General features: G+C 39.6%; 1 protein-coding gene across 6 annotated transcripts in view; it reads right to left on the bottom strand.

The window, feature by feature from the left end:
* LOC128695661 (nuclear factor NF-kappa-B p100 subunit) overlaps positions 1-22500 on the bottom strand; it is a 158473-nt gene that overhangs the window by 45862 nt on the left and 90111 nt on the right. For all 6 annotated transcript variants that reach the window (XM_053786426.2, XM_053786423.2, XM_053786425.2 and 3 more), the window contains exons 15-20: positions 17510-17581; positions 17183-17336; positions 16673-16967; positions 14987-15101; positions 1142-1364; positions 112-281 (exon numbers count right to left, since the gene is read on the bottom strand). In XM_053786426.2, coding sequence (XP_053642401.2) covers positions 112-281; positions 1142-1364; positions 14987-15101; positions 16673-16967; positions 17183-17336; positions 17510-17581 — 1029 coding nt within the window. The remainder of the gene's footprint in view (positions 1-111; positions 282-1141; positions 1365-14986; positions 15102-16672; positions 16968-17182; positions 17337-17509; positions 17582-22500) is intronic.

The following is a 22500-nucleotide window of genomic DNA, read 5'->3' as shown; positions in this document are numbered from 1 at the left end:
TGGCAAGACAGCGATTCAGCGAATGATCATGCCTTGGTGGGAGATGGTTGCTGATGTAAAAAAAATTATATATGTATACACACACATGAAACTGACACTTTATATACTCACACTGTTCAACAAAAAGTGTGCAATCTCGTGGTGGCTGAACATTACTGCCAGATGCAAGGGATTAGCACCTCTCTTTCTTTCACAATAATGTACTTGACCTCCAGCGCTTATTAATAGCCGCACACAATTCAGGTTCCCAGCAGAAACGGCAATATGTAGTGGAGTTGCACCTACAATCCAGGCCAATTTTTAAGTTGATTTTTGAACTACTTCAGGTAATATAACAGTAGCTGAGAGTATGTCTCAAAATATTGGCAATTACTTACAACAGGCTTATTAAAATGTTTTTAGAAAAACTAGTAAACTAAATATTTTAGTGCATTTAAGAAAGCATGTAAAAATAGCATGAACTAGAACAAGAAAAAATATGGCATACAATGAAGGCAGCTTACAAAGTAAGGAAATTAAGTCTGACAGTAATAACAATAATGTCACTGATTCCAAAGAAAGTAAACTGAATTGGGAAAAACCTGTCAGGTCTGAAAGCGAAAAGAACTTCTATTACGAATTTTATTTTGCATGGATGGGATTGAGCATCAGATTTAGGAGAACTGTGGGATATCTTTCTCCCCTACAATGAACTCTATCAACACCTGCTTCTAGCCATGGTAGTGCCTATCATATACAACACTGACCACCTCAAGATATCACATCAAACACCACCACCATAATCTCATCCAGCACCATAATCTAAGCCACATCTATTGAAACTACTACTCATTTGTCCCTGGATGATTTACCAGAGGACTGATCCTTCATTCAACTTCATTTTCTCTTTGATCACCATCATCATACCTTATATATTTGCAATGTGCACCTAATCGTTGTATGTACTATATACTAATTATAGCTGTATATAAAATTTAAGTAAAAAACTATTATGCTTGATCAAGAGAACTTTCACACACAGTATTTTTTACTGTAATAGATACCTAAGGCATGTATCCCCTATGAATGAAGAGGTTTGACTGAAGATTAATCTCAACTTCATAAACAGTGATTGCATTTTAGTAAAATTAAGTATATTCACCTTGATAATTGTAAGCATTAACAGCCTGAGTCAGTGCTGAGCGTGTACCATTAATTGGTCTAGTCAAAAGTGCTTCAAGACAACGGTGGTCCTGCAATTCTGCAGCACAATGGATTGGTGTATTTCCTTGAGAATCAACAATGCTGACATCACATCCCAAGACAGCCACCAGTCTCCTAACCATTGTCACTTCATTGCCACGAACAGCTTGGTGCAAAGCAGTCTGAAATAAAGATCCTGCATAAATATGGGGATAGGAATGTAGCGGTTAACAGGGCCATTTAACTGTCACGTCCATGTACATCTGGCAAGGGACTTATTAAATGAGCAATAATGAATGCATTTCATTCTTTGGATTGCAGTGTTTGGTGGGAAATGCCTGGTGCAGTAAAATTAATAGTATATGTATACCTGAATGCATAGATATAGGTCTGTATATGTATTTTATGTAACATATCACATATGTAGGTAGTAGGTTGGTAGATAGCAACCACCCTGGGAGGTACTACCGTCCTGCCAAGTGAGTGTAAAACGAAAGCCTGTAATTGTTTTACATGATGGTAGGATTGCTGGTGTCCATTTTTCTGTCTCATAAATATGCAAGGTTTCAGGTACGTCTTACTACGTCTACTTACACTTAGGTCACACTACACATACATGTACAAGCATATATATACACACCCCTCTGGGTTTTCTTCTATTTTCTTTCTAGTTCTTATTTTTGTTTATTTCCTCTTATCTCCATGGGGAAGTGGAATAGAATTCTTCCTCTGTAAGCCATGCGTGTTGTAAGAGGCGACTAAAATGTCGGGAGCAAGGGACTAGTAACCTCTTCTCCTGTATACATTACTAAATGTAAAAGGAGAAACTTTCGTTTTTCCTTTTGGGCCACCCTGCCTCGGTGGGATACGGCCGGTGTGTTGAAAGAAGAAAGATGTATACCTGAATGCATAGATATAGGTCTGTATATGTATTTTATGTAACATATCACATATGTAGATAGTAGGTTGGTAGACAGCAACCACCCAGGAGGGTACTACCGTCCTGCCAAGTGAGTGTGAAACGAAAGCCTGTAATTGTTTTACATGATGGTAGGATTGCTGGTGTCTTTTGTCTGTCTCATAAATATGCAAGATTACAAGTACATCTTGCTACTTCTACTTACACTTAGGTCACACTACACATACATGTACATGTTTATTTATACACACTCATCTGAGTTTTCTCTGATTTTATCTTAATAGTTCTTGGTCTTATTACTTTTCCTTTTATATCCATGGGGAAGTGGAATAAGAATCTTTCCTCCGTAAGCCATGGGTGTTGTAAAAGTCAACTAAAATGCCGGGAACAATGGGCTAGTAACCCCTTTTCCTGTAATAATTACTAAAAAGAATAAGAAGAAGAAAATGGTCAAAGTGGGAAGTCTGAATGTGCATGGATGTTGTGCAAATGATAAGAAAGAGATGATTGTGGATGTTATGAATGAGAAGAAGCTGGATGTCCTGGTTTTAAGTGAAACAAAGCTGAAGGGGGTGGGAGAGTTTCAGTGGAGAGGAATAAATGGGATTAGGTCAGGGGTTACAAATAGAGTTAGAGCTAAAGAAGAAGTAGCAATAATGCTGAAGGATACGTTATGGCAGGAAAAGAGGGATTATAAATGTATTAATTCAAGGATTATTTTTTTTTTTTTTATTATCACACTGGCCGATTCCCACCAAGGCAGGGTGGCCCGAAAAAGAAAAACTTTCACCATCATTCACTCCATCACTGTCTTGCCAGAAGGGTGCTTTACACTACAGTTTTTAAACTGCAACATTAACACCCCTCCTTCAGAGTGCAGGCACTGTACTTCCCATCTCCAGGACTCAAGTCCGGCCTGCCGGTTTCCCTGAATCCCTTCATAAATGTTACTTTGCTCACACTCCAACAGCACGTCAAGTATTAAAAACCATTTGTCTCCATTCACTCCTATCAAACACGCTCACGCATGCCTGCTGGAAGTCCAAGCCCCTCGCACACAAAACCTCCTTTACCCCCTCCCTCCAACCCTTCCTAGGCCGACCCCTACCCCGCCTTCCTTCCACTACAGACTGATACACTCTTGAAGTCATTCTGTTTCGCTCCATTCTCTCTACATGTCCGAACCACCTCAACAACCCTTCCTCAGCCCTCTGGATAACAGTTTTGGTAATCCCGCACCTCCTCCTAACTTCCAAACTACGAATTCTCTGCATTATATTCACACCACACATTGCCCTCAGACATGACATCTCCACTGCCTCCAGCCTTCTCCTCGCTGCAACATTCATCACCCACGCTTCACACCCATATAAGAGCGTTGGTAAAACTATACTCTCATACATTCCCCTCTTCGCCTCTAAGGACAAAGTTCTTTGTCTCCACAGACTCCTAAGTGCACCACTCACTCTTTTTCCCTCATCAATTCTATGATTCACCTCATCTTTCATAGACCCATCCGCTGACACGTCCACTCCCAAATATCTGAATACGTTCACCTCCTCCATACTCTCTCCCTCCAATCTGATATTCAATCTTTCATCACCTAATCTTTTTGTTATCCTCATAACCTTACTCTTTCCTGTATTCACCTTTAATTTTCTTCTTTTGCACACCCTACCAAATTCATCCACCAATCTCTGCAGCTTCTCTTCAGAATCTCCCAAAAGCACAGTGTCATCAGCAAAGAGCAGCTGTGACAACTCCCACTTTGTGTGTGATTCTTTATCTTTTAACTCCACGCCTCTTGCCAAGACCCTTGCATTTACTTCTCTTACAACCCCATCTATAAATATATTAAACAACCACGGTGACATCACACATCCTTGTCTAAGGCCTACTTTTACTGGGAAAAAATTTCCCTCTTTCCTACATACTCTAACTTGAGCCTCACTATCCTCGTAAAAACTCTTCACTGCTTTCAGTAACCTACCTCCTACACCATACACTTGCAACATCTGCCACATTGCCCCCCTATCCACCCTGTCATACGCCTTTTCCAAATCCATAAATGCCACAAAGACCTCTTTAGCCTTATCTAAATACTGTTCACTTATATGTTTCACTGTAAACACCTGGTCCACACACCCCCTACCTTTCCTAAAGCCTCCTTGTTCATCTGCTATCCTATTCTCCGTCTTACTCTTAATTCCTTCAATTATAACTCTACCATACACTTTACCAGGTACACTCAACAGACTTATCCCCCTATAATTTTTGCACTCTCTTTTATCCCCTTTGCCTTTATACAAAGGAACTATGCATGCTCTCTGCCAATCACTAGGTACCTTACCCTCTTCCATACATTTATTAAATAATTGCACCAACCACTCCAAAACTATATCCCCACCTGCTTTTAACATTTCTATCTTTATCCCATCAATCCCGGCTGCCTTACCCCCTTTCATTTTACCTACTGCCTCACGAACTTCTTCCACACTCACAACTGGCTCTTCCTCACTCCTACAAGATGTTATTCCTCCTTGCCCTATACACGAAATCACAGCTTCCCTATCTTCATCAACATTTAACAATTCCTCAAAATATTCCCTCCATCTTCCCAATACCTCTAACTCTCCATTTAATAACTCTCCTCTCCTATTTTTAACTGACAAATCCATTTGTTCTCTAGGCTTTCTTAACTTGTTAATCTCACTCCAAAACTTTTTCTTATTTTCAACAAAATTTGTTGATAACATCTCACCCACTCTCTCATTTGCTCTCTTTTTACATTGCTTCACCACTCTCTTAACCTCTCTCTTTTTCTCCATATACTCTTCCCTCCTTGCATCACTTCTACTTTGTAAAAACTTCTCATATGCTAACTTTTTCTCCCTTACTACTCTCTTTACATCATCATTCCACCAATCGCTCCTCTTCCCTCCTGCACCCACTTTCCTGTAACCACAAACTTCTGCTGAACACTCTAACACTACATTTTTAAACCTACCCCATACCTCTTCGACCCCATTGCCTATGCTCTCATTAGCCCATCTATCCTCCAATAGCTGTTTATATCTTACCCTAACTGCCTCCTCTTTTAGTTTATAAACTTTCACCTCTCTCTTCCCTGATGCTTCTATTCTCCTTGTATCCCATCTACCTTTTACTCTCAGTGTAGCTACAACTAGAAAGTGATCTGATATATCTGTGGCCCCTCTATAAACATGTACATCCTGGAGTCTACTCAATAGTCTTCTATCTACCAATACATAATCCAACAAACTACTGTCATTTCGCCCTACATCATATCGTGTATACTTATTTATCCTCTTTTTCTTAAAATATGTATTACCTATAACTAAACCCCTTTCTATACAAAGTTCAATCAAAGGGCTCCCATTATCATTTACACCTGGCACCCCAAACTTACCTACCACACCCTCTCTAAAAGTTTCTCCTACTTTAGCATTCAGGTCCCCTACCACAATGACTCTCTCACTTGGTTCAAAGGCTCCTATACATTCACTTAACATCTCCCAAAATCTCTCTCTCTCCTCTGCATTCCTCTCTTCTCCAGGTGCATACACGCTTATTATGACCCACTTCTCGCATCCAACCTTTACTTTAATCCACATAATTCTTGAATTTACACATTCATATTCTCTTTTCTCCTTCCATAACTGATCATTTAACATTACTGCTACCCCTTCCTTTGCTCTAACTCTCTCAGATACTCCAGATTTAATCCCATTTATTTCCCCCCACTGAAACTCTCCTACCCCCTTCAGCTTTGTTTCGCTTAGAGCCAGGACATCCAACTTCTTTTCATTCATAACATCAGCAATCATCTGTTTCTTGTCGTCCGCACTACATCCACGCACATTTAAGCATCCCAGTTTTATAAAGTTTTTCTTCTTCTCTTTTTTAGTAAATGTATACAGGAGAAGGGGTTACTAGCCCATTGCTCCCGGCATTTTAGTCGCCTCATACGACACGCATGGCTTACGGAGGAAAGATTCTTTTCCACTTCCCCATGGACAATAGAAGAAATAAAAAAGAACAAGAGCTATTTAGAAAAAGGAGAAAAACCTATATGTATGTATATATATATATGCATGTGCGTGTCTGTGAAGTGTGACCAAAGTGTAAGTAGGAGTAGCAAGATATCCCTGTTATCTAGCGTGTTTATGAGACAGAAAAAGAAACCAGCAATCCTACCATCATGCAAAACAGTTACAGGTTTTTGTTTCCCAGTCATCTGGCAGGACGGTAGTACTTCCCTGGGTGGTTGCTGTCTACCAACCTACTACCTAGAAGCTATGTGGAGTAAAATAAAGGTTGGATGTGAAAAGTGGGTTATAGTAAGCGTATATGCACCTGGAGAAGAGAGAAGTGTAGAGGAGAGAGAGCGAGATTTTGGGAAATGTTGAGTGAATGCGTGGGGAGTTTTGAACCAAGTGTGAGAGTAATGGTGGTTGGGGATTTCAATGCTCAAGTGGGCAAAAATGTTGTGGAGGGAGTAGTAGGTAAATTTGGGGTGCCAGGGGTAAATGAAAATGGGGAGCCTTTAATTGAGCTATGTATATAAAGAGGTTTGGTAATAAGTAATACATATTTTATGAAGAAGAGGATAAATAAATATACAAGGTATGATATAGCACTTAATGAAAGTAGTTTGTTAGATTATGTATTGGTGGATAAAAGGTTGATGGGTAGGCTCCAGGATGTACACATTTATAGAGGGACAACTGATATATCAGATCATTATTTAGTTGTAGCTACAGTTAGAGTAAGAGGTAGATGGGAAAAGAGGAAAATGGCAACAACAAGCAAGAGGGAGGTGAAAGTGTATAAACTAAGGGGAGAGGAAGTTCGGGTGAGATATAAGCAACTATTGGCAGAAAGGTGGGCTGGTGCAAGTATGAGTAGTGGGGGGGGGGGGGTTGAAGAGGGTTGGAATAGTTTTAAAAATGCAGTATTAGAATGTGGGGCAGAAGTTTGTGGTTATAGGAGGGTGGGTGCAGGAGGAAAGAGGAGTAATTGGTGGAATGATGAAGGGTGTGATAAAAGAGAAAAAGTTAGCTTATGAGAGGTTTTTACAAAGCAGAAGTGTTATAAGAACATAAGAACATAAGAACGAAGGAACACTGCAGAAGGCCTGAAGAGAGTGGTGAGAGAGTGCAAAAGGAGAGCAGATGATAGAGTGGGAGGCACTGTGAAGGAATTTTAATGAAAATAAGAAAAAATTTTGGAGTGAGTTAAACAAGTTAAGAAAGCCTAGAGAACGAATGGATTTGTCAGTTAAAAACAGAGTAGGGGAGTTAGTAGATAGGGAGATGGAGGTTTTGGGTAGATGGTGAGAATATGTTGAGGAACTTTTAAATGTCGACGAAGAAAGGGAAGCAGTAATTTCATGCACTGGCCAGGGAGGTATACCATCTTTTAGGAGTGAAGAAGAACAGGATGTAAGTGTGGGGGAGGTGCGTGAGGCATTACGTAGAATGAAAGGGGGTAAAGCAGCTGGAACTGACGGGATCATGACAGAAATGTTAAAAGCAGGGGGGGATAAAGTGTTGGAGTGGTTGGTATTTTTGTTTAATAAATGTATGAAAGAGAGGAAGGTACCTAGGGATTGAAAGAGAGCATGTATAGTCCCTTTATATAAAGGGAAGGGGGACAAAAGAGATTGTAAAAATTATAGAGGAATAAGTTTACTGAGTATACCAGGAAAAGTGTACGGTAGGATTAAAATTGAAATAATTAGAGGTAAGACAAAATGTAGGATTGCGGATGAGCAAGGTTTCAGAGTGGGTAGGGGATGTGAAGATCAAGTGTTTACATTGAAGCATATATGTGAACAGTATTTAGATAAAGGTAGGGAAGTTTTTATTGCATTTATGGATTTAGAAAAGGCATATGATATTAGCAGTTTGGAGGGATATGTTGTGTATCTTTATACGTATATGCTTCTAAACTGTTGTGTTCTGAGCACCTGTACAAAAACAGTGATTATGTGTGAGTGAGGTGAAAGTGTTAAATGATGATAAAAGTATTTTCTTTTTTGGGATTTTCTTTCCTTTTGGGTCACCCTGCCTCGGTGGGAGACAGCCGACTTGTTGAAAAAAAAAAAAAAAATATGATAGAGTGGATAGGGGAGCAATGTGGCAGATGTTGCAAGTATATGGAATAGGTGGTAAGTTACTAAATGCTGTAAAGAGTTTTTATGAGGATAGTGAGGGGTTTGGGATATTGGCAGTTTGGAGAGATATATGGTGTGTTTTTATACGTATTTACTTCTAAGCTGTTGTATTCTGGGCACCTCTCCAAAAACAGTGATTATGTTTGAGTGAGGTGAAAGTGTTGAATGATGATGAAAGTATTTTCTTTTTGGGTCACCCAGCCTCAGTGGGAGACGGCCGACTTGTTGACAAAAAAAAAAAAGTGAGGCTCAGGTTAGGGTGTGTAGAAGAGAGGGAGACTACTTCTCAGTAAAAGTAGGTCTTAGACAGGGATGTGTAATGTCACCATGGTTGTTTGATATACGTATTTATAGATGGGGTTGTAAAAGAAGTAAATGCTAGGGTGTTCAGGAGAGGGGTGGGATTAAATTATGGGGAATTAAATACAAAATGGGAATCGACACAGATGCTTTTTGCTGATGATACTGTGCTTATAGGAGATTCTAAAGAAAAATTACAAATGTTAGTGGACGAATTTGGGAGTGTGTGTAAAGGTAGAAAGTTGAAAGTGAACATAGAAAAGAGTAAGGTGATGAGGGTATCAAATGATTTAGATAAAGAAAAATTGGATATTAAATTGGGGAGGAGGAGTATGGAAGAAGTGAATGTTTTCAGGTACTTGGGAGTTGACGTGTCAGCGGATGGATTTACGAAGGATGAGGTTAATCATAGAATTGATGAGGGAAAAAAGGCGAGTGGTGCATTGAGGTATATGTGTAGACAAAAAACATTATCTATGGAGGCAAAGAAGGGAATGTATGAAAGTATAGTAGTACCAACACTCTTATATGGGTGTGAAGCTTGGGTTGTCAATGCAGCAGCAAGCAGGTGGTTGGAGGCAGTGGAGATGTCCTCTCTAAGGGCAATGTGTGGTGTAAATATTATGCATAAAATTCAGAGTGTGGAAATTAGGAGAAGGTGTGGAGTTAATAAAAGTATTAGTCAGAGGGCTGAAGAGGGGTTGTTGAGGTGGTTTGGTCATTTAGAGAGAATGGATCAAAGTAGAATGACAAGGAGAGCGTATAAATCTGTAGGGGAAGGAAGGCGGGGTAGGGGTTGTCCTCGAAAAGGTTGGAAGGAAGGAGTAAGGGAGGTTTTGTGGGCGAGGGGCTTGGACTTCCAGCAGGCGTGCATGAGCGTGTTCGATAGGAGTGAATGGAGACGAATGGTATTTGAGACCTAACGATCTGTTGGAGTGTGAGCAGGGTAATATTTAGTGAAGAGATTCAGGGAAACCGGTTATTTTTGTATAGCCGAACTTGAGTCCTGGAAATGGGAAGTACAATGCCTGCACTCTAAAGGAGGGGTTCAGGATATTAGCAGTTTGGAGGGATATGTTGTGTATCTTTATACGTATATGCTTCTAAACTGTGGTGTTCTGAGCACCTCTGCAAAAACAGTGATTATGTGTGAGTGAGGTGAAAGTGTTGAATGATGATGAAAGTATTTTCTTTTTGGGGATTTTTTTTTCTCTTTGGGTCACCCTGCCTCGGTGGGAGATGGCCGACTTGTTGAAAAAAAAATAGTATATACAGCATATTTTTTTTTTAACAAGTCGGCCGTCTCCCACCGAGGCATATTGTGCATTGTAAATTATCTTCAGTTATCCTAGGTAGTAGGTTGGTAGACAGCAACCGCCCAGGGAGGTACTACCGTCCTGCCAAGTGAGTGTAAAACGAAAGCCTGTAATTGTTTTACATGATGGTAGGATTGCTGGTGTCCTTTTTTCTGTCTCATGAACATGCAAGATTTCAGGTACGTCTTGCTACTTCTACTTACACTTAGGTCACACTATACATACATGTTTTTTTTTTTGTTTTTTTTGTTTTCAACAAGTCGGCCGTCTCCCACCGAGGCAGGGTGACCCAAAAAAGAAAGAAAATCCCCAAAAAGAAAAATACTTTCATCATCATTCAACACTTTCACCACACTCGCACATTATCACTGTTTTTGCAGAGGTGCTCAGAATACAACAGTCTAGAAGCATACACATATAAAGATACACAACATATCCCTCCAAACTGCCAATATCCCAAACCCCTCCTTTAAAGTGCAGGCATTGTACTTCCCATTTCCAGGACTCAAGTCCGACTATATGAAAATAACCGGTTTCCCTGAATCCCTTCACTAAATATTACCCTGCTCACACTCCAACAGATCGTCAGGTCCCAAGTACCATTCGTCTCCATTCACTCCTATCTAACACGCTCACGCACGCTTGCTGGAAGTCCAAGCCCCTCGCCCACAAAACCTCCTTTACCCCCTCTCTCCAACCCTTTCGAGGACGACCCCTACCCCTCTTTCCTTCCCCTACAGATTTATATGCTTTCCATGTCATTCTACTTTGATCCATTCTCTCTAAATGACCAAACCACCTCAACAACCCCTCTTCTGCCCTCTGACTAATACTTTTATTAACTCCACACCTTCTCCTAATTTCCACACTCCGAATTTTCTGCATAATATTTACACCACACATTGCCCTTAAACAGGACAACTCCACTGCCTCCAACCGTCTCCTCGCTGCTGCATTTACCACCCAAGCTTCACACCCATATAAAAGTGTTGGTACTACTATACTTTCATACATTCCCTTCTTTGCCTCCATAGATAACGTTTTTTGACTCCACATATACCTCAACGCACCACTCACCTTTTTTCCCTCATCAATTCTATGATTAACCTCATCCTTCATAAATCCATCCGCCGACACGTCAACTCCCAAGTATCTGAAAACATTCACTTCTTCCATACTCCTCCTCCCCAATTTGATATCCAATTTTTCTTTATCTAAATCATTTGACACCCTCATCACCTTACTCTTTTCTATGTTCACTTTCAGCTTTCTACCTTTACACACATTCCCAAACTCATCCACTAACCTTTGCAATTTTTCTTTAGAATCTCCCATAAGCACAGTATCATCAGCAAAAAGTAACTGTGTCAATTCCCATTTTGAATTTGATTCCCCAAAATTTAATCCCACCCCTCTCCCGAACACCCTAGCATTTACTTCCTTTACAACCCCATTTTTTTTTTTTTTTTTTTCAACAAGTCGGCCGTCTCCCACCGAGGCAGGGTGACCCAAAAAAGAGAGAAAATCCCCAAAAAGAAAATACTTTCATCATCATTCAACACTTTCACCACACTCGCACATTATCACTGTTTTTGCAGAGGTGCTCAGAATACAACAGTCTAGAAGCATACACATATGAAGATACACAACATATCCCTCCAAACTGCCAATATCCCAAAACCCCTCCTTTAAAGTGCAGGCATTGTACTTCCCATTTCCAGGACTCAAGTCCGACTATATGAAAATAACCGGTTTCCCTGAATCCCTTCACTAAATATTACCCTGCTCACACTCCAACAGATCGTCAGGTCCCAAGTACCATTCGTCTCCATTCACTCCTATCTAACACGCTCACGCACGCTTGCTGGAAGTCCAAGCCCCTTGCCCACAAAACCTCCTTTACCCCCTCTCTCCAACCCTTTCGAGGACGACCCCTACCCCGCCTTCCATCTATAAATATATTAAACAACCATGGTGACATTACACATCCCTGTCTAAGACCTACTTTTACCGGGAAATAGTCTCCCTCTCTTCTACACACCCTAACCTGAGCCTCACTATCCTCATAAAAACTCTTTACAGCATTTAATAACTTACCACCTATTCCATATACTTGCAACATCTGCCACATTGCTCCTCTATCCACTCTATCATATGCCTTTTCTAAATACATAAATGCAATAAAAACTTGCCTACCTTTATCTAAATACTGTTCACATATATGCTTCAATGTAAACACTTGATCTACACATCCCCTACCTACATGTACAAGCATATATATACACACCCCTCTGGGTTTTCTTCTATTTTCTTTCTAGTTCTTATTCTTGTTTATTTCCTCTTATCTCCATGGGGAAGTGGAACAAAATTCTTCCTCCGTAAGCCATGCGTGTTGTAAGAGGCGACTAAAATGCCGGGAGCAAGGGGCTAGCAACCTCTTCTCCTGTATACATTACTAAATGTAAAAGGAGAAACTTTCGTTTTTCCTTTTGGGCCACCCCGCCTCGGTGGGATACGGCCGGTGTGTTGAAAGAAGGAAAGAAGATCTTCAGTTATATATTAATAAATATTATGTCATCATATAATGGTAACTACCGTAAAAAGTACAAAAATGATGTTAGTGGCTGGAGTACAGATAAGACAGAAATGAAATACACAGTAGAATTATTATTGCAAAAGTTGGGGTAGGAGAGAAACCAAGATTATACAAGAATAAGGATGATTTACAAAGTGTAGGGGATGCGTAAACCAAACCAAGTGTTTATATTTTAGTATATAAGTGAAACAATACTTAATTAGTATACAAGTGAAACAATAATTAATATTAAGGAACTGTTTGCCACATTTATGGATTTAGATTTAGCCATTTACAGATTTAAAAAGAGCAAAATGGGTAGTAGGTTACTAAAACCAATAGTTTTTATACAGAGAGTGAGGCTTAAGTTATGGTATGTAGGAAAGAGAGGCCTTAGAAAGGAATGTGTCATCTCACCATGGTTATTTAATATATTTATAGATGGTGTTGTAAAGTGAGTGAATGCTAAGGTGTTGGAGAGAGGTGTAGGATTAGAAGATATTGAATCCTGTATGAAGTGGATGTTGTCACATTTGCTCTTTGCTAATGACAGTTCTAGGAGTTTTTGAAGAAAAGCTGCAGAGGTTGATGGAGAAGTTTATGAGGATGTGTAAAAAACAATTGAAAGTGAACACAGAAAAGAGCAAGGTGTTGAGAATAACAAAACATTTAGTCAGTGAAAAATTGGATATCACATTGGAGGGAGGAAGTATGGATGAAGTAAAATTTAAGATATTTGAGAGTGGATGTGTTGGCAGAGGGGCTTATAAATGATGAAATGAACCAGAACTGATGAAGGAAAAAAGGTAGGCAGTGTTGTTGTTTGTTTTGTTTATATGTGGGAAAAAAAAAAAAAGATGTTTATCTATGGGGTCAAAAGGGGAATATACCAGAGTACATTGGTACAAACACTTTTGTATGAGTGTGAGGCTGGGGCTTTAAATGGCAAAGTAAGGAGAAGGCTGGAGATGGTGGAGATTTGTGTTTGAAAGCAATGTGTAGTGTGATATTATACAAAGAATTGAGTGTAGATATTAGAAGAGGGTTTAGGACTATGAAAAGTGTAATTTGCAGGACAGAAAAAAAGTTGTTGAGTATGGTTTGAACATTTACTGAGGATGGGGCCAAATAGGATGATTAAGAGAGTATATAATTTTGCGGTGGGATGAAGGAGGGGTAGAGTAAGGTTTGGAGGGAAGGGGTGAAGGAGATCCGAAGTACCCAATAGACATGTTAGATCAGGGTGGAAACAAGTGGTTTTTAGATGAGCTGCTGTTGTGTTAGTATATACAAATGTACTCATGAACTGGTTAGCCAGACTTAAAGAGCCCAGGAGGTGGGATGCTGAGTGCTTGCACTCTCAATGATGGGTGAAGATGCTGTAATTTGGAGGATCATGTGAACTGTTATGTCTACACATTTCTGACAAGACAGCTATTAAGTGAATGATTGTGAATGCTTCTTTTCTTGAGGACCACCCTACCTTGATATAAAAAGGCCAGTGTAATAATTAAAAAAACATTCATTTCTCAACACTGCTTCCTATAATTTTTCAATGGCTAAAATAGAACCCATTTCTTAACCCTTAAACTGTCCAAATGTAGATCTACGTTGATGTGCGTTATGCTCCGAACGTAGATCTACATCCGATTTTACATGCTTTCAAATGGAGAAAATCAAGATTAGAGTGCTACGCATGTCAACGTAGATATACGTTTGGACAGTTTAAGGGTTAAAGGGCATATAGTATACTGCATCAGTTATAGACCCGATTAATTCTCAAGTCACCTTCAATTCAATAGACGCATAGGCTCTTTCCTCAGTCAAATTTAAAGATATGAAAATTATCAGAGCAAAACTAACCTCTCTTACTTTAAGAATTTAATATCTGTCAAGCATAATGTATTGCATTTGGTATGATCGTCTGAAGAGAACCTATTTGTATTCACTCAAAACTGTTCTTTTTTTAAGTCTTTCCTTTCCTGCATTACATCTGATTTTATTCCTTTGTCAGGCTGAAGATGTTTTATGTTATGTTATTCCCCACAGTAATCCCTTTTTGATCATTCTCTTGTTCTTGATAAAAACTGAACAAACACCAAAGCAACTGACATCTATTTTCATCATTTTTTCATAATACATTTTTTTTAGCCAGACTTAAATCCTGGAGGTGGGAAGGGCAGTGCCTGCACTCTGGAAAAGGGGTGGGGATGTTACAGTCGGAAGTTAATCTGAGTGTGATATCACGTAAGCACACTTCTAGAAAGATAGCGAATGAGTGAATGCTGGTGAATGTTTTTTCTTCTTTGGGTCACTCTGCCTTGGTGACAGATAGCTGTTGAGCTAAAAACAAAAAATCTAAATTCTTTAATTTTAATGCCTTTAACTACAACTTTTAAATATAACTTGTATAATAATAATAATCTTTCAACAAACCAGCCATATCCCAGTGAGTTGCATAATAACATTTAAAATATATTTCAACAGTTACTTACCTCATTTGCAAAATTTTGAGCATTTAATAGGTCACGTGGATTTATTTTTTCACTGGCTTTGAGGATCTTGTTAAAAGCCTCCATATTTTTGTTGCTGACTGCAGTATGCAGAGCACTGGTGAAATAAAAATTATTATATGTAAGTGACAACAATAACACATTAACTATGAGGAAAAAACAGTAAATAAAGAGCATATATTCATTCATGCAATTTTTTTTTAACATGTCAGCCATCTCCCACCAAGGTAGGGTGACCCAAAAAAGAAAGAAACACCTTCACCATCATTCACGCATAATCACTGTCTTTGCAGAGGTGCCCAGATATGACAGTTTAGATGTCACTCAAAACCGCCAATATCCCAATATGCTAGAGGACATTTGCAGAAGGATGATGGCCCAGTTTTTCTGAATCTTTCTTTCTTTCAACACACCGGCCGTATCCCACTGAGGTGGGGTGGCCCAAAAGGAAAAACAAAAGTTTCTCCTTTTACATTTAGTAATATATACAGGAGAAGAGGTTACTAGCCCCTTGCTCCCGGCATTTTAGTCGCCTCTTACAACACGCATGGCTTACGGAGGAAGAATTCTGTTCCACTTCCCCATGGAGATAAGAGGAAATAAACAAGAATAAGAACTAGAAAGAAAATAGAAGAAAACCCAGAGGGGTGTGTATATATGTGCTTGTACATGTATGTGTAGTGTGACCTAAGTGTAAGTAGAAGTAGCAAGACGTACCTGAAATCTTGCATGTTCATGAGACAGAAAAAAGGACACCAGCAATCCTACCATCATGTAAAACAATTACAGGCTTTCGTTTTACACTCACTTGGCAGGACGGTAGTACCTCCCTGGGCGGTTGCTGTCTACCAACCTACTACCTATAGTTTTTCTGAATCTTTCTTTCAACACACCGGCCGTATCCCACCGAGGCAGGGTGGCCCAAAAGAAAAAACCAAAGTTTCTCCTTTCAAATTTAGTAATATATACAGGAGAAGGGGTTACTAGCCCCTTGCTCCCGGCATTTTAGTCGCCTCTTACAACACGCATGGCCTACGGAGGAAGAATTCTGTTCCACTTCCCCATGGAGATAAGAGGAAATAAACAAGAACAAGAACTAGAAAGAAAATAGAAGAAAACCCAGAGGGGTATGTATATATACGCTTGTACATGTATGTGTAGTGTGACCTGAGTGTAAGTAGAAGTAGCAAGACGTACCTGAAATTTTGCATGTTCATGAGACAGAAAAAAGGACACCAGCAATCCTACCATCATGTAAAACAATTACAGGCTTTCGTTTTACACTCACTTGGAAGGACGGTAGTACCTCCCTGGGCGGTTGCTGTCTACCAACCTACTACCTATAGTTTTTCTGAATCCCTTCACAAAATATTACCCTGCTCACACTCCAACAGCTCGTCAGGTCCCCAAAAATGTCTGTCTCCATTCACTCCTATCTAACATGCTTGCGCACGCTTGTTGGAAGTCCAAGCCCCTCGCCCACAAAACCTCCTTTACCCCCTATATTATATTGTAGTTAAATAAATTATGAAATGTGCAGTCTTACACTCACACATCATATACAGCTACAGCACAGTCTAAATCTTTGTTTTACTACTTAAAAGTCACTTTTTTTTCCACCTTGAAAAAAGTAATTTTAAAACACTGGAACACTGGAAACAAACTTACGTGTCACCTTGATTATTCTGCACAGCCAAAAGGTATCGATGAGATGCTAAAAGTAAGGCTATATCTCCCGTAGCTGCATAAGCTTGCAAGCACTCTGCAGCACTGACAGCTACCCTGAATGCCACATCCACAGCAGGTGTACTTTGCTGATCAGTTTCTGACTGTGAAGTAGGGTTCCTAGAAGTGCGCGATGATGTCTCTTCGATACGTACCTCAGACATCATTTTACCGAGCTCTTCCACATCCTGACCAGAACTAAGCCGTTTGTCTTGCTGTTTCTTTTTGGAATCTGAAGCTGAGAAAAATAATATAAATATAAATAATATAATATAAATAATATAAATAATATAAATAATATAAATAAATAATATAAATAATATAAATAATATAAATAATATAAATAATATAAATAATATAAACATATAAATAAATAAATGAACAACTGATATAAAAGCCAATAATAAAAGAATGTGTTTTATTGGTATAAGGTGTATATTTTACACTACTAACTTTTCTTGCCTCCATAATCAGCCTTAATGTCAGAGGTGCAAATCAATTCATGGTTAAAATCAAGCTGCCCTCCTGCAATGTCCAGCATATCCATTAGAGATGGATCTTGATCAATGCCGAACGTAAAGCAGCCGGGAAATTCAATTTCTGGAACCTGAAATACAACGCATTTATGTACCTAAAATATGCATTAAATTAATATTCTCTTTCAAATTTGGCTTTCCACAAGTACTAGTCTAACATCTCTACTTTAATATACATTGGGAATTACTTTTTTTTATACAGTCTGCATTACTGAACAAACTGGGGGAAATAATGAGTACTAACTGTGAGAGGCTGTTGAGGCTGCATTGGCAGTGTGTGTTGTATATTCACCCAATTATCTCCACTTCCTTGCACCTGTAAATAGACAAAATATCTTAAAATAACAAAGACTTACTTTGAACAAAATGTCAATGCAGGCAAGTTTATCAACAGTTCATAAAAGTAATTTTGATTTTTTTTAACAAGTCGGCCATCTCCCACCGAAGCAGGGTGACCCAAAAAGAAAGAAAATCCCCAAAATGAAAATACTTCCATCATCATTCAACACTTTCACCTCACACATAATCACTGTTTTTGCAGAGGTGCTCAGAATACAACAGTTTAGAAGCATATACGTATAAAGATACACAACATATTCCTCCAAACTGCCAATATCCCAAACCCCTCCTTTAAAGTGCAGGCATTGTACTTCCCATTGTAATATCTATTTTTTTTTGCACTTCCCATTGTAATATCTCTTTTTTTTAATGCACTGGCCATCTCCCACTGAGGCAGGGTGACCCAAAATTGAAGAAATGAAAGTTTTTCTTCTTTTTATATTTAGTAATTTATACAGAAATAGGGGTTACTAGCCCCTTGCTCCTATATATCTACTTTCTTCTTTGTACAAGATGGTATACAATACCGGCAAGATGAAAACTGAGACACATATGCAACATCTGGGTATCTTTATTGTAGATGTTTCGCCACCCAGTGGCTTTATCAATACAGATTCTAGGACATAATTTGAAGATATTAGAACTATATACAAAAGATGAGGTAATCAGTCCCTCAGCCTTTGAGTTGGTGTGAAGCGCACCATAGTCATGAAGATTCTAGAGCAGAGGCAAGGAGACTGGCGCTTATATACTAACACCAGATGTATTGTATACCATTCTTGTACAACTTGTCAGACACTGCAATATCATGGAATCTAGGTTCGAAGGACATCTACATGACCTTCTTCATGGCTATTACAACCACTACTACTACAACTTACCCATCCCTCTGGGTATGACCTACTTCCACTGGGGAATCCCACCTACCAGTGACTATGCCCTCGTCTGCTACCCATCCCAATCCAACTGGCATTAGTATATAAGCACCAGTCTCCTTGCCTCTGCTCCAGAATCTTCATGACTACGGTGTGCTTCAAACCAACTCCTAGGCTGAGGGACTGATTACCTCATTTTTTGTATATAGTTCTACTGTCTTCAAATTATGTCCTAGAATCTGTATTGATAAAGCCACTGGATGGCAAAATGTCTACAATAAACATACCCAGATGTTGCACGTGTCTTATTTTCTTCTTTCAACACATTGGCCGTATCCCACCGTATCAGGGTGGCTCAAATGGAAAAACGAAAGTTTCTCCTTTTACATTTAGTAATAATGTATATACAGGAGAAGGGGTTACTAGCCTCTTGCTCCTGGCATTTTAGTCACCTCTTATGACATGCATGGCTTGCAGAGGAAGAATTCTGTTCCACTTCCTTATGGAGATAAGTGGAAATAAACAAGAACTGATAAAAAAAATAGAAGAAAACCCAGAAGTGTGTGTACATATATGTTTGTACATGCATGTGTAGTGTGACCTAAATGTAAGTAGAAGTAGCAAGACATACCTGAAATCTTGCAAGTTTATGAGACAGAAAAAAGACACCAGCAATCCTACAGGCTTTTGTTTTATACGCACTTGGTAGGATGGTAGTACCTCCCTGGGTGGCTGCTGTCTACCATCCTACTACTTAGATATATCTATCTGTTAACAATTTTCAGGTGTTGCAATATATCTAATTTTATTTATTATATTATCACACTGGCCGATTCCCACCAAGGCAGGGTGGCCCGAAAAAGAAAAACTTTCACCATCATTCACTCCATCACTGTCTTGCCAGAAGGGTGCTTTACACTACAGTTTTTAAACTGCAACATTAACACCCCTCCTTCAGAGTGTAGGCACTGTACTTCCCATCTCCAGGACTCAAGTCCGGCAAGCTGGTTTCCCTGAACCCCTTCATAAATGTTACTTTGCTCACACTCCAACAGCACGTCAAGTATTAAAAACCATTTGTCTCCATTCACTCCTATCAAACACGCTCACACATGCCTGCTGGAAGTCCAAGCCCCTCGCACACAAAACCTCCTTTACCCCCTCTCTCCAACCTTTCCTAGGCCGACCCCTATCCCGCCTTCCTTCCACTACAGACTGATACACTCTTGAAGTCATTCTGTTTCGCTCCATTCTCTCCACATGTCCGAACCACCTCAACAACCCTTCCTCAGCCCTCTGGACAACAGTTTTGGTAATCCCGCACCTCCTCCTAACTTCCAAACTACGAATTCTCTACATTATATTCACACCACACATTGCTCTCAGACATGACATCTCCACTGCCTCCAGCCTTCTCCTCGCTGCAACATTCATCACCCATGCTTCACACCCATATAAGAGCGTTGGTAAAACTATACTCTCATACATTCCCCTCTTTGCCTCCAAGAACAAAGTTCTTTGTCTCCACAGACTCCTAAGTGCACCACTCACCCTTTTCCCCTCATCAATTCTATGATTCACCTCATCTTTCATAGACCCATCCGCTGACATGTCCACTCCCAAATATCTGAATACATTCACCTCCTCCATACTCTCTCCCTCCAATCTGATATCCAATCTTTCATCACCTAATCTTTTTGTTATCCTCATAACCTTACTCTTTCCTGTATTCACTTTCAATTTTCTTCTTTTGCACACCCTACCAAATTCATCCACCAATCTCTGCAACTTCTCTTCAGAATCTCCCAAGAGCACAGTGTCATCAGCAAAGAGCAACTGTGACAACTCCCACTTTATGTGTGATTCTTTATCTTTTAACTCCACGCCTCTTGCCAAGACCCTCGCATTTACTTCTCTTACAACCCCATCTATAAATATATTAAACAACCACAGTGACATCACACATCCTTGTCTAAGGCCTACTTTTACTGGGAAATAATTTCCCTCTTTCCTACATACTCTAACTTGAGCCTCACTATCCTCGTAAAAACTCTTCACTGCTTTCAGTAACCTACCTCCTACACCATACACCTGCAACATCTGCCACATTGCCCCCCTATCCACCCTGTCATACGCCTTTTCCAAATCCATAAATGCCACAAAGACCTCTTTAGCCTTATCTAAATACTGTTCACTTACATGTTTCACTGTAAACACCTGGTCCACACACCCCCTCCCTTTCCTAAAGCCTCCTTGTTCATCTGCTATCCTATTCTCCGTCATACTCTTAATTCTTTCAATAATAACTCGACCATACACTTTGCCAGGTATACTCAACAGACTTATCCCCCTATAATTTTTGCACTCTCTTTTATCCCCTTTGCCTTTATACAAAGGAACTATGCATGCTCTCTGCCAATCCCTAGGTACCTTACCCTCTTCCATACATTTATTAAATAATTGCACCAACCACTCCAAAACTATATCCCCACCTGCTTTTAACATTTCTATCTTTATCCCATCAATCCCGGCTCCCTTACCCCCTTTCATTTTACCTACTGCCTCACGAACTTCCCCCACACTCACAACTGGCTCTTCCTCACTCCTATAAGATGTTGTTTCTCCTTGCCCTACACACGAAATCACAGCTTCCCTATCTTCATCAACATTTAACAATTCCTCAAAATATTCCCTCCATCTTCCCAATACCTCTAACTCTCCTCTTTCTTAACTTGTTAATCTCACTCCAAAACTTTTTCTTATTTTCAACAAAATTTGTTGATAACATCTCACCCACTCTCTCATTTGCTCTCTTTTTACATTGCTTCACCACTCTCTTAACCTCTCTCTTTTTCTCCATATACTCTTCCCTCCTTGCATCACTTCTACTTTGTAAAAACTTCTCATATGCTAACTTTTTCTCCCTTACTACTCTCTTCACATCATATCTAATACCAAAATAAATTACCTAATTTGCCATGATATGATGGGTGAAGAGGGGAGCAATGCAACAGATGTTACAAGTGTATAGAATATGTGGTAGGTTACTGAATGCTGTTAAGAGGCTCAGGTTAGGGTATGGAGGAGAAGAGGAGCTTCTTTTCCAGTAAAAGTAGGCCTTATTTATTTTAGGCCTTAGACAGTGATGCATGATGTTAACGTATTTATTATTAATTAAAAACATTAACATATTTATAGATAGGGCTGTAAAAGAAGTGAATGCTAGGGAGCTGGGAACAGGTGTGGGATTAAAATATGCAAAATCTAATACAAAATGGGAGTTGTCACAGTTGCTGTTTGCTGATGGCACTGTGGTTTTGGGAGGTTCTGAAAAGAAGTTTCAAAAGTTGGTGGACAAATTTGGGAGGGTATGGAACAGAAGGAACTAAAGTGAACATTGGAATTGCAAAATAACGAGGGTAAGAAATGAGTTAGGTAATGAAAGACTGGATTGGAAGGAGGGAGTATGGAGGAAGTGAATATGTTCAGATATTTGGGAGTGGACTTGTCAGTGGATGGGTATATGAAAGGCAAGATGAACCACAGAATTAATGAAAGGAAAATAAAGGTTCGTGGTGCAGAGTGAGTATAGTGGTACCGACACACTTATATGGGTGTGAAGCATAGGTTGTGAATGCTGCAGCAAGGAGGATGCTGGAGACAGTGGAGATGTCATGTCTAAAGGTAATGTGAGGAGTAAACATTATGAATAGAATTTGTAGTTTGGAGATGAGAAGGAGGTGCAGAGTTACTATATGTATTATCCAAAGGGCAGATGAGGGGTTGTTGAGGTAGTCTGGACATTTAGAAAGGATGGAGCAAAATAGGATGACTTGAAGGGTGTATAAGTCTGAAGTGAAGGTGGGGTAGGGGTCACCCTATAAAAGGTTTGAGGGGGGAGGTAATAGAGGTTTTATGTGTGAGGGGCCTTGGGCATCCAGCAGGCATTTGTAAGTGTGTAAGATAGGAGTGCTTGAAGGCATATGGTTTTTGGGACTTCTTGAGCTGTCGGAATGTGAGC

The sequence above is a fragment of the Cherax quadricarinatus genome, chromosome 42 (genome assembly GCF_038502225.1).
Source record: "Cherax quadricarinatus isolate ZL_2023a chromosome 42, ASM3850222v1, whole genome shotgun sequence".
Taxonomy (NCBI): Eukaryota; Metazoa; Arthropoda; class Malacostraca; order Decapoda; family Parastacidae; genus Cherax; species Cherax quadricarinatus.
The sequence above is the reverse complement of the archived record's forward strand: the minus strand, read 5'-3'. Positions and strand labels throughout refer to the sequence as shown.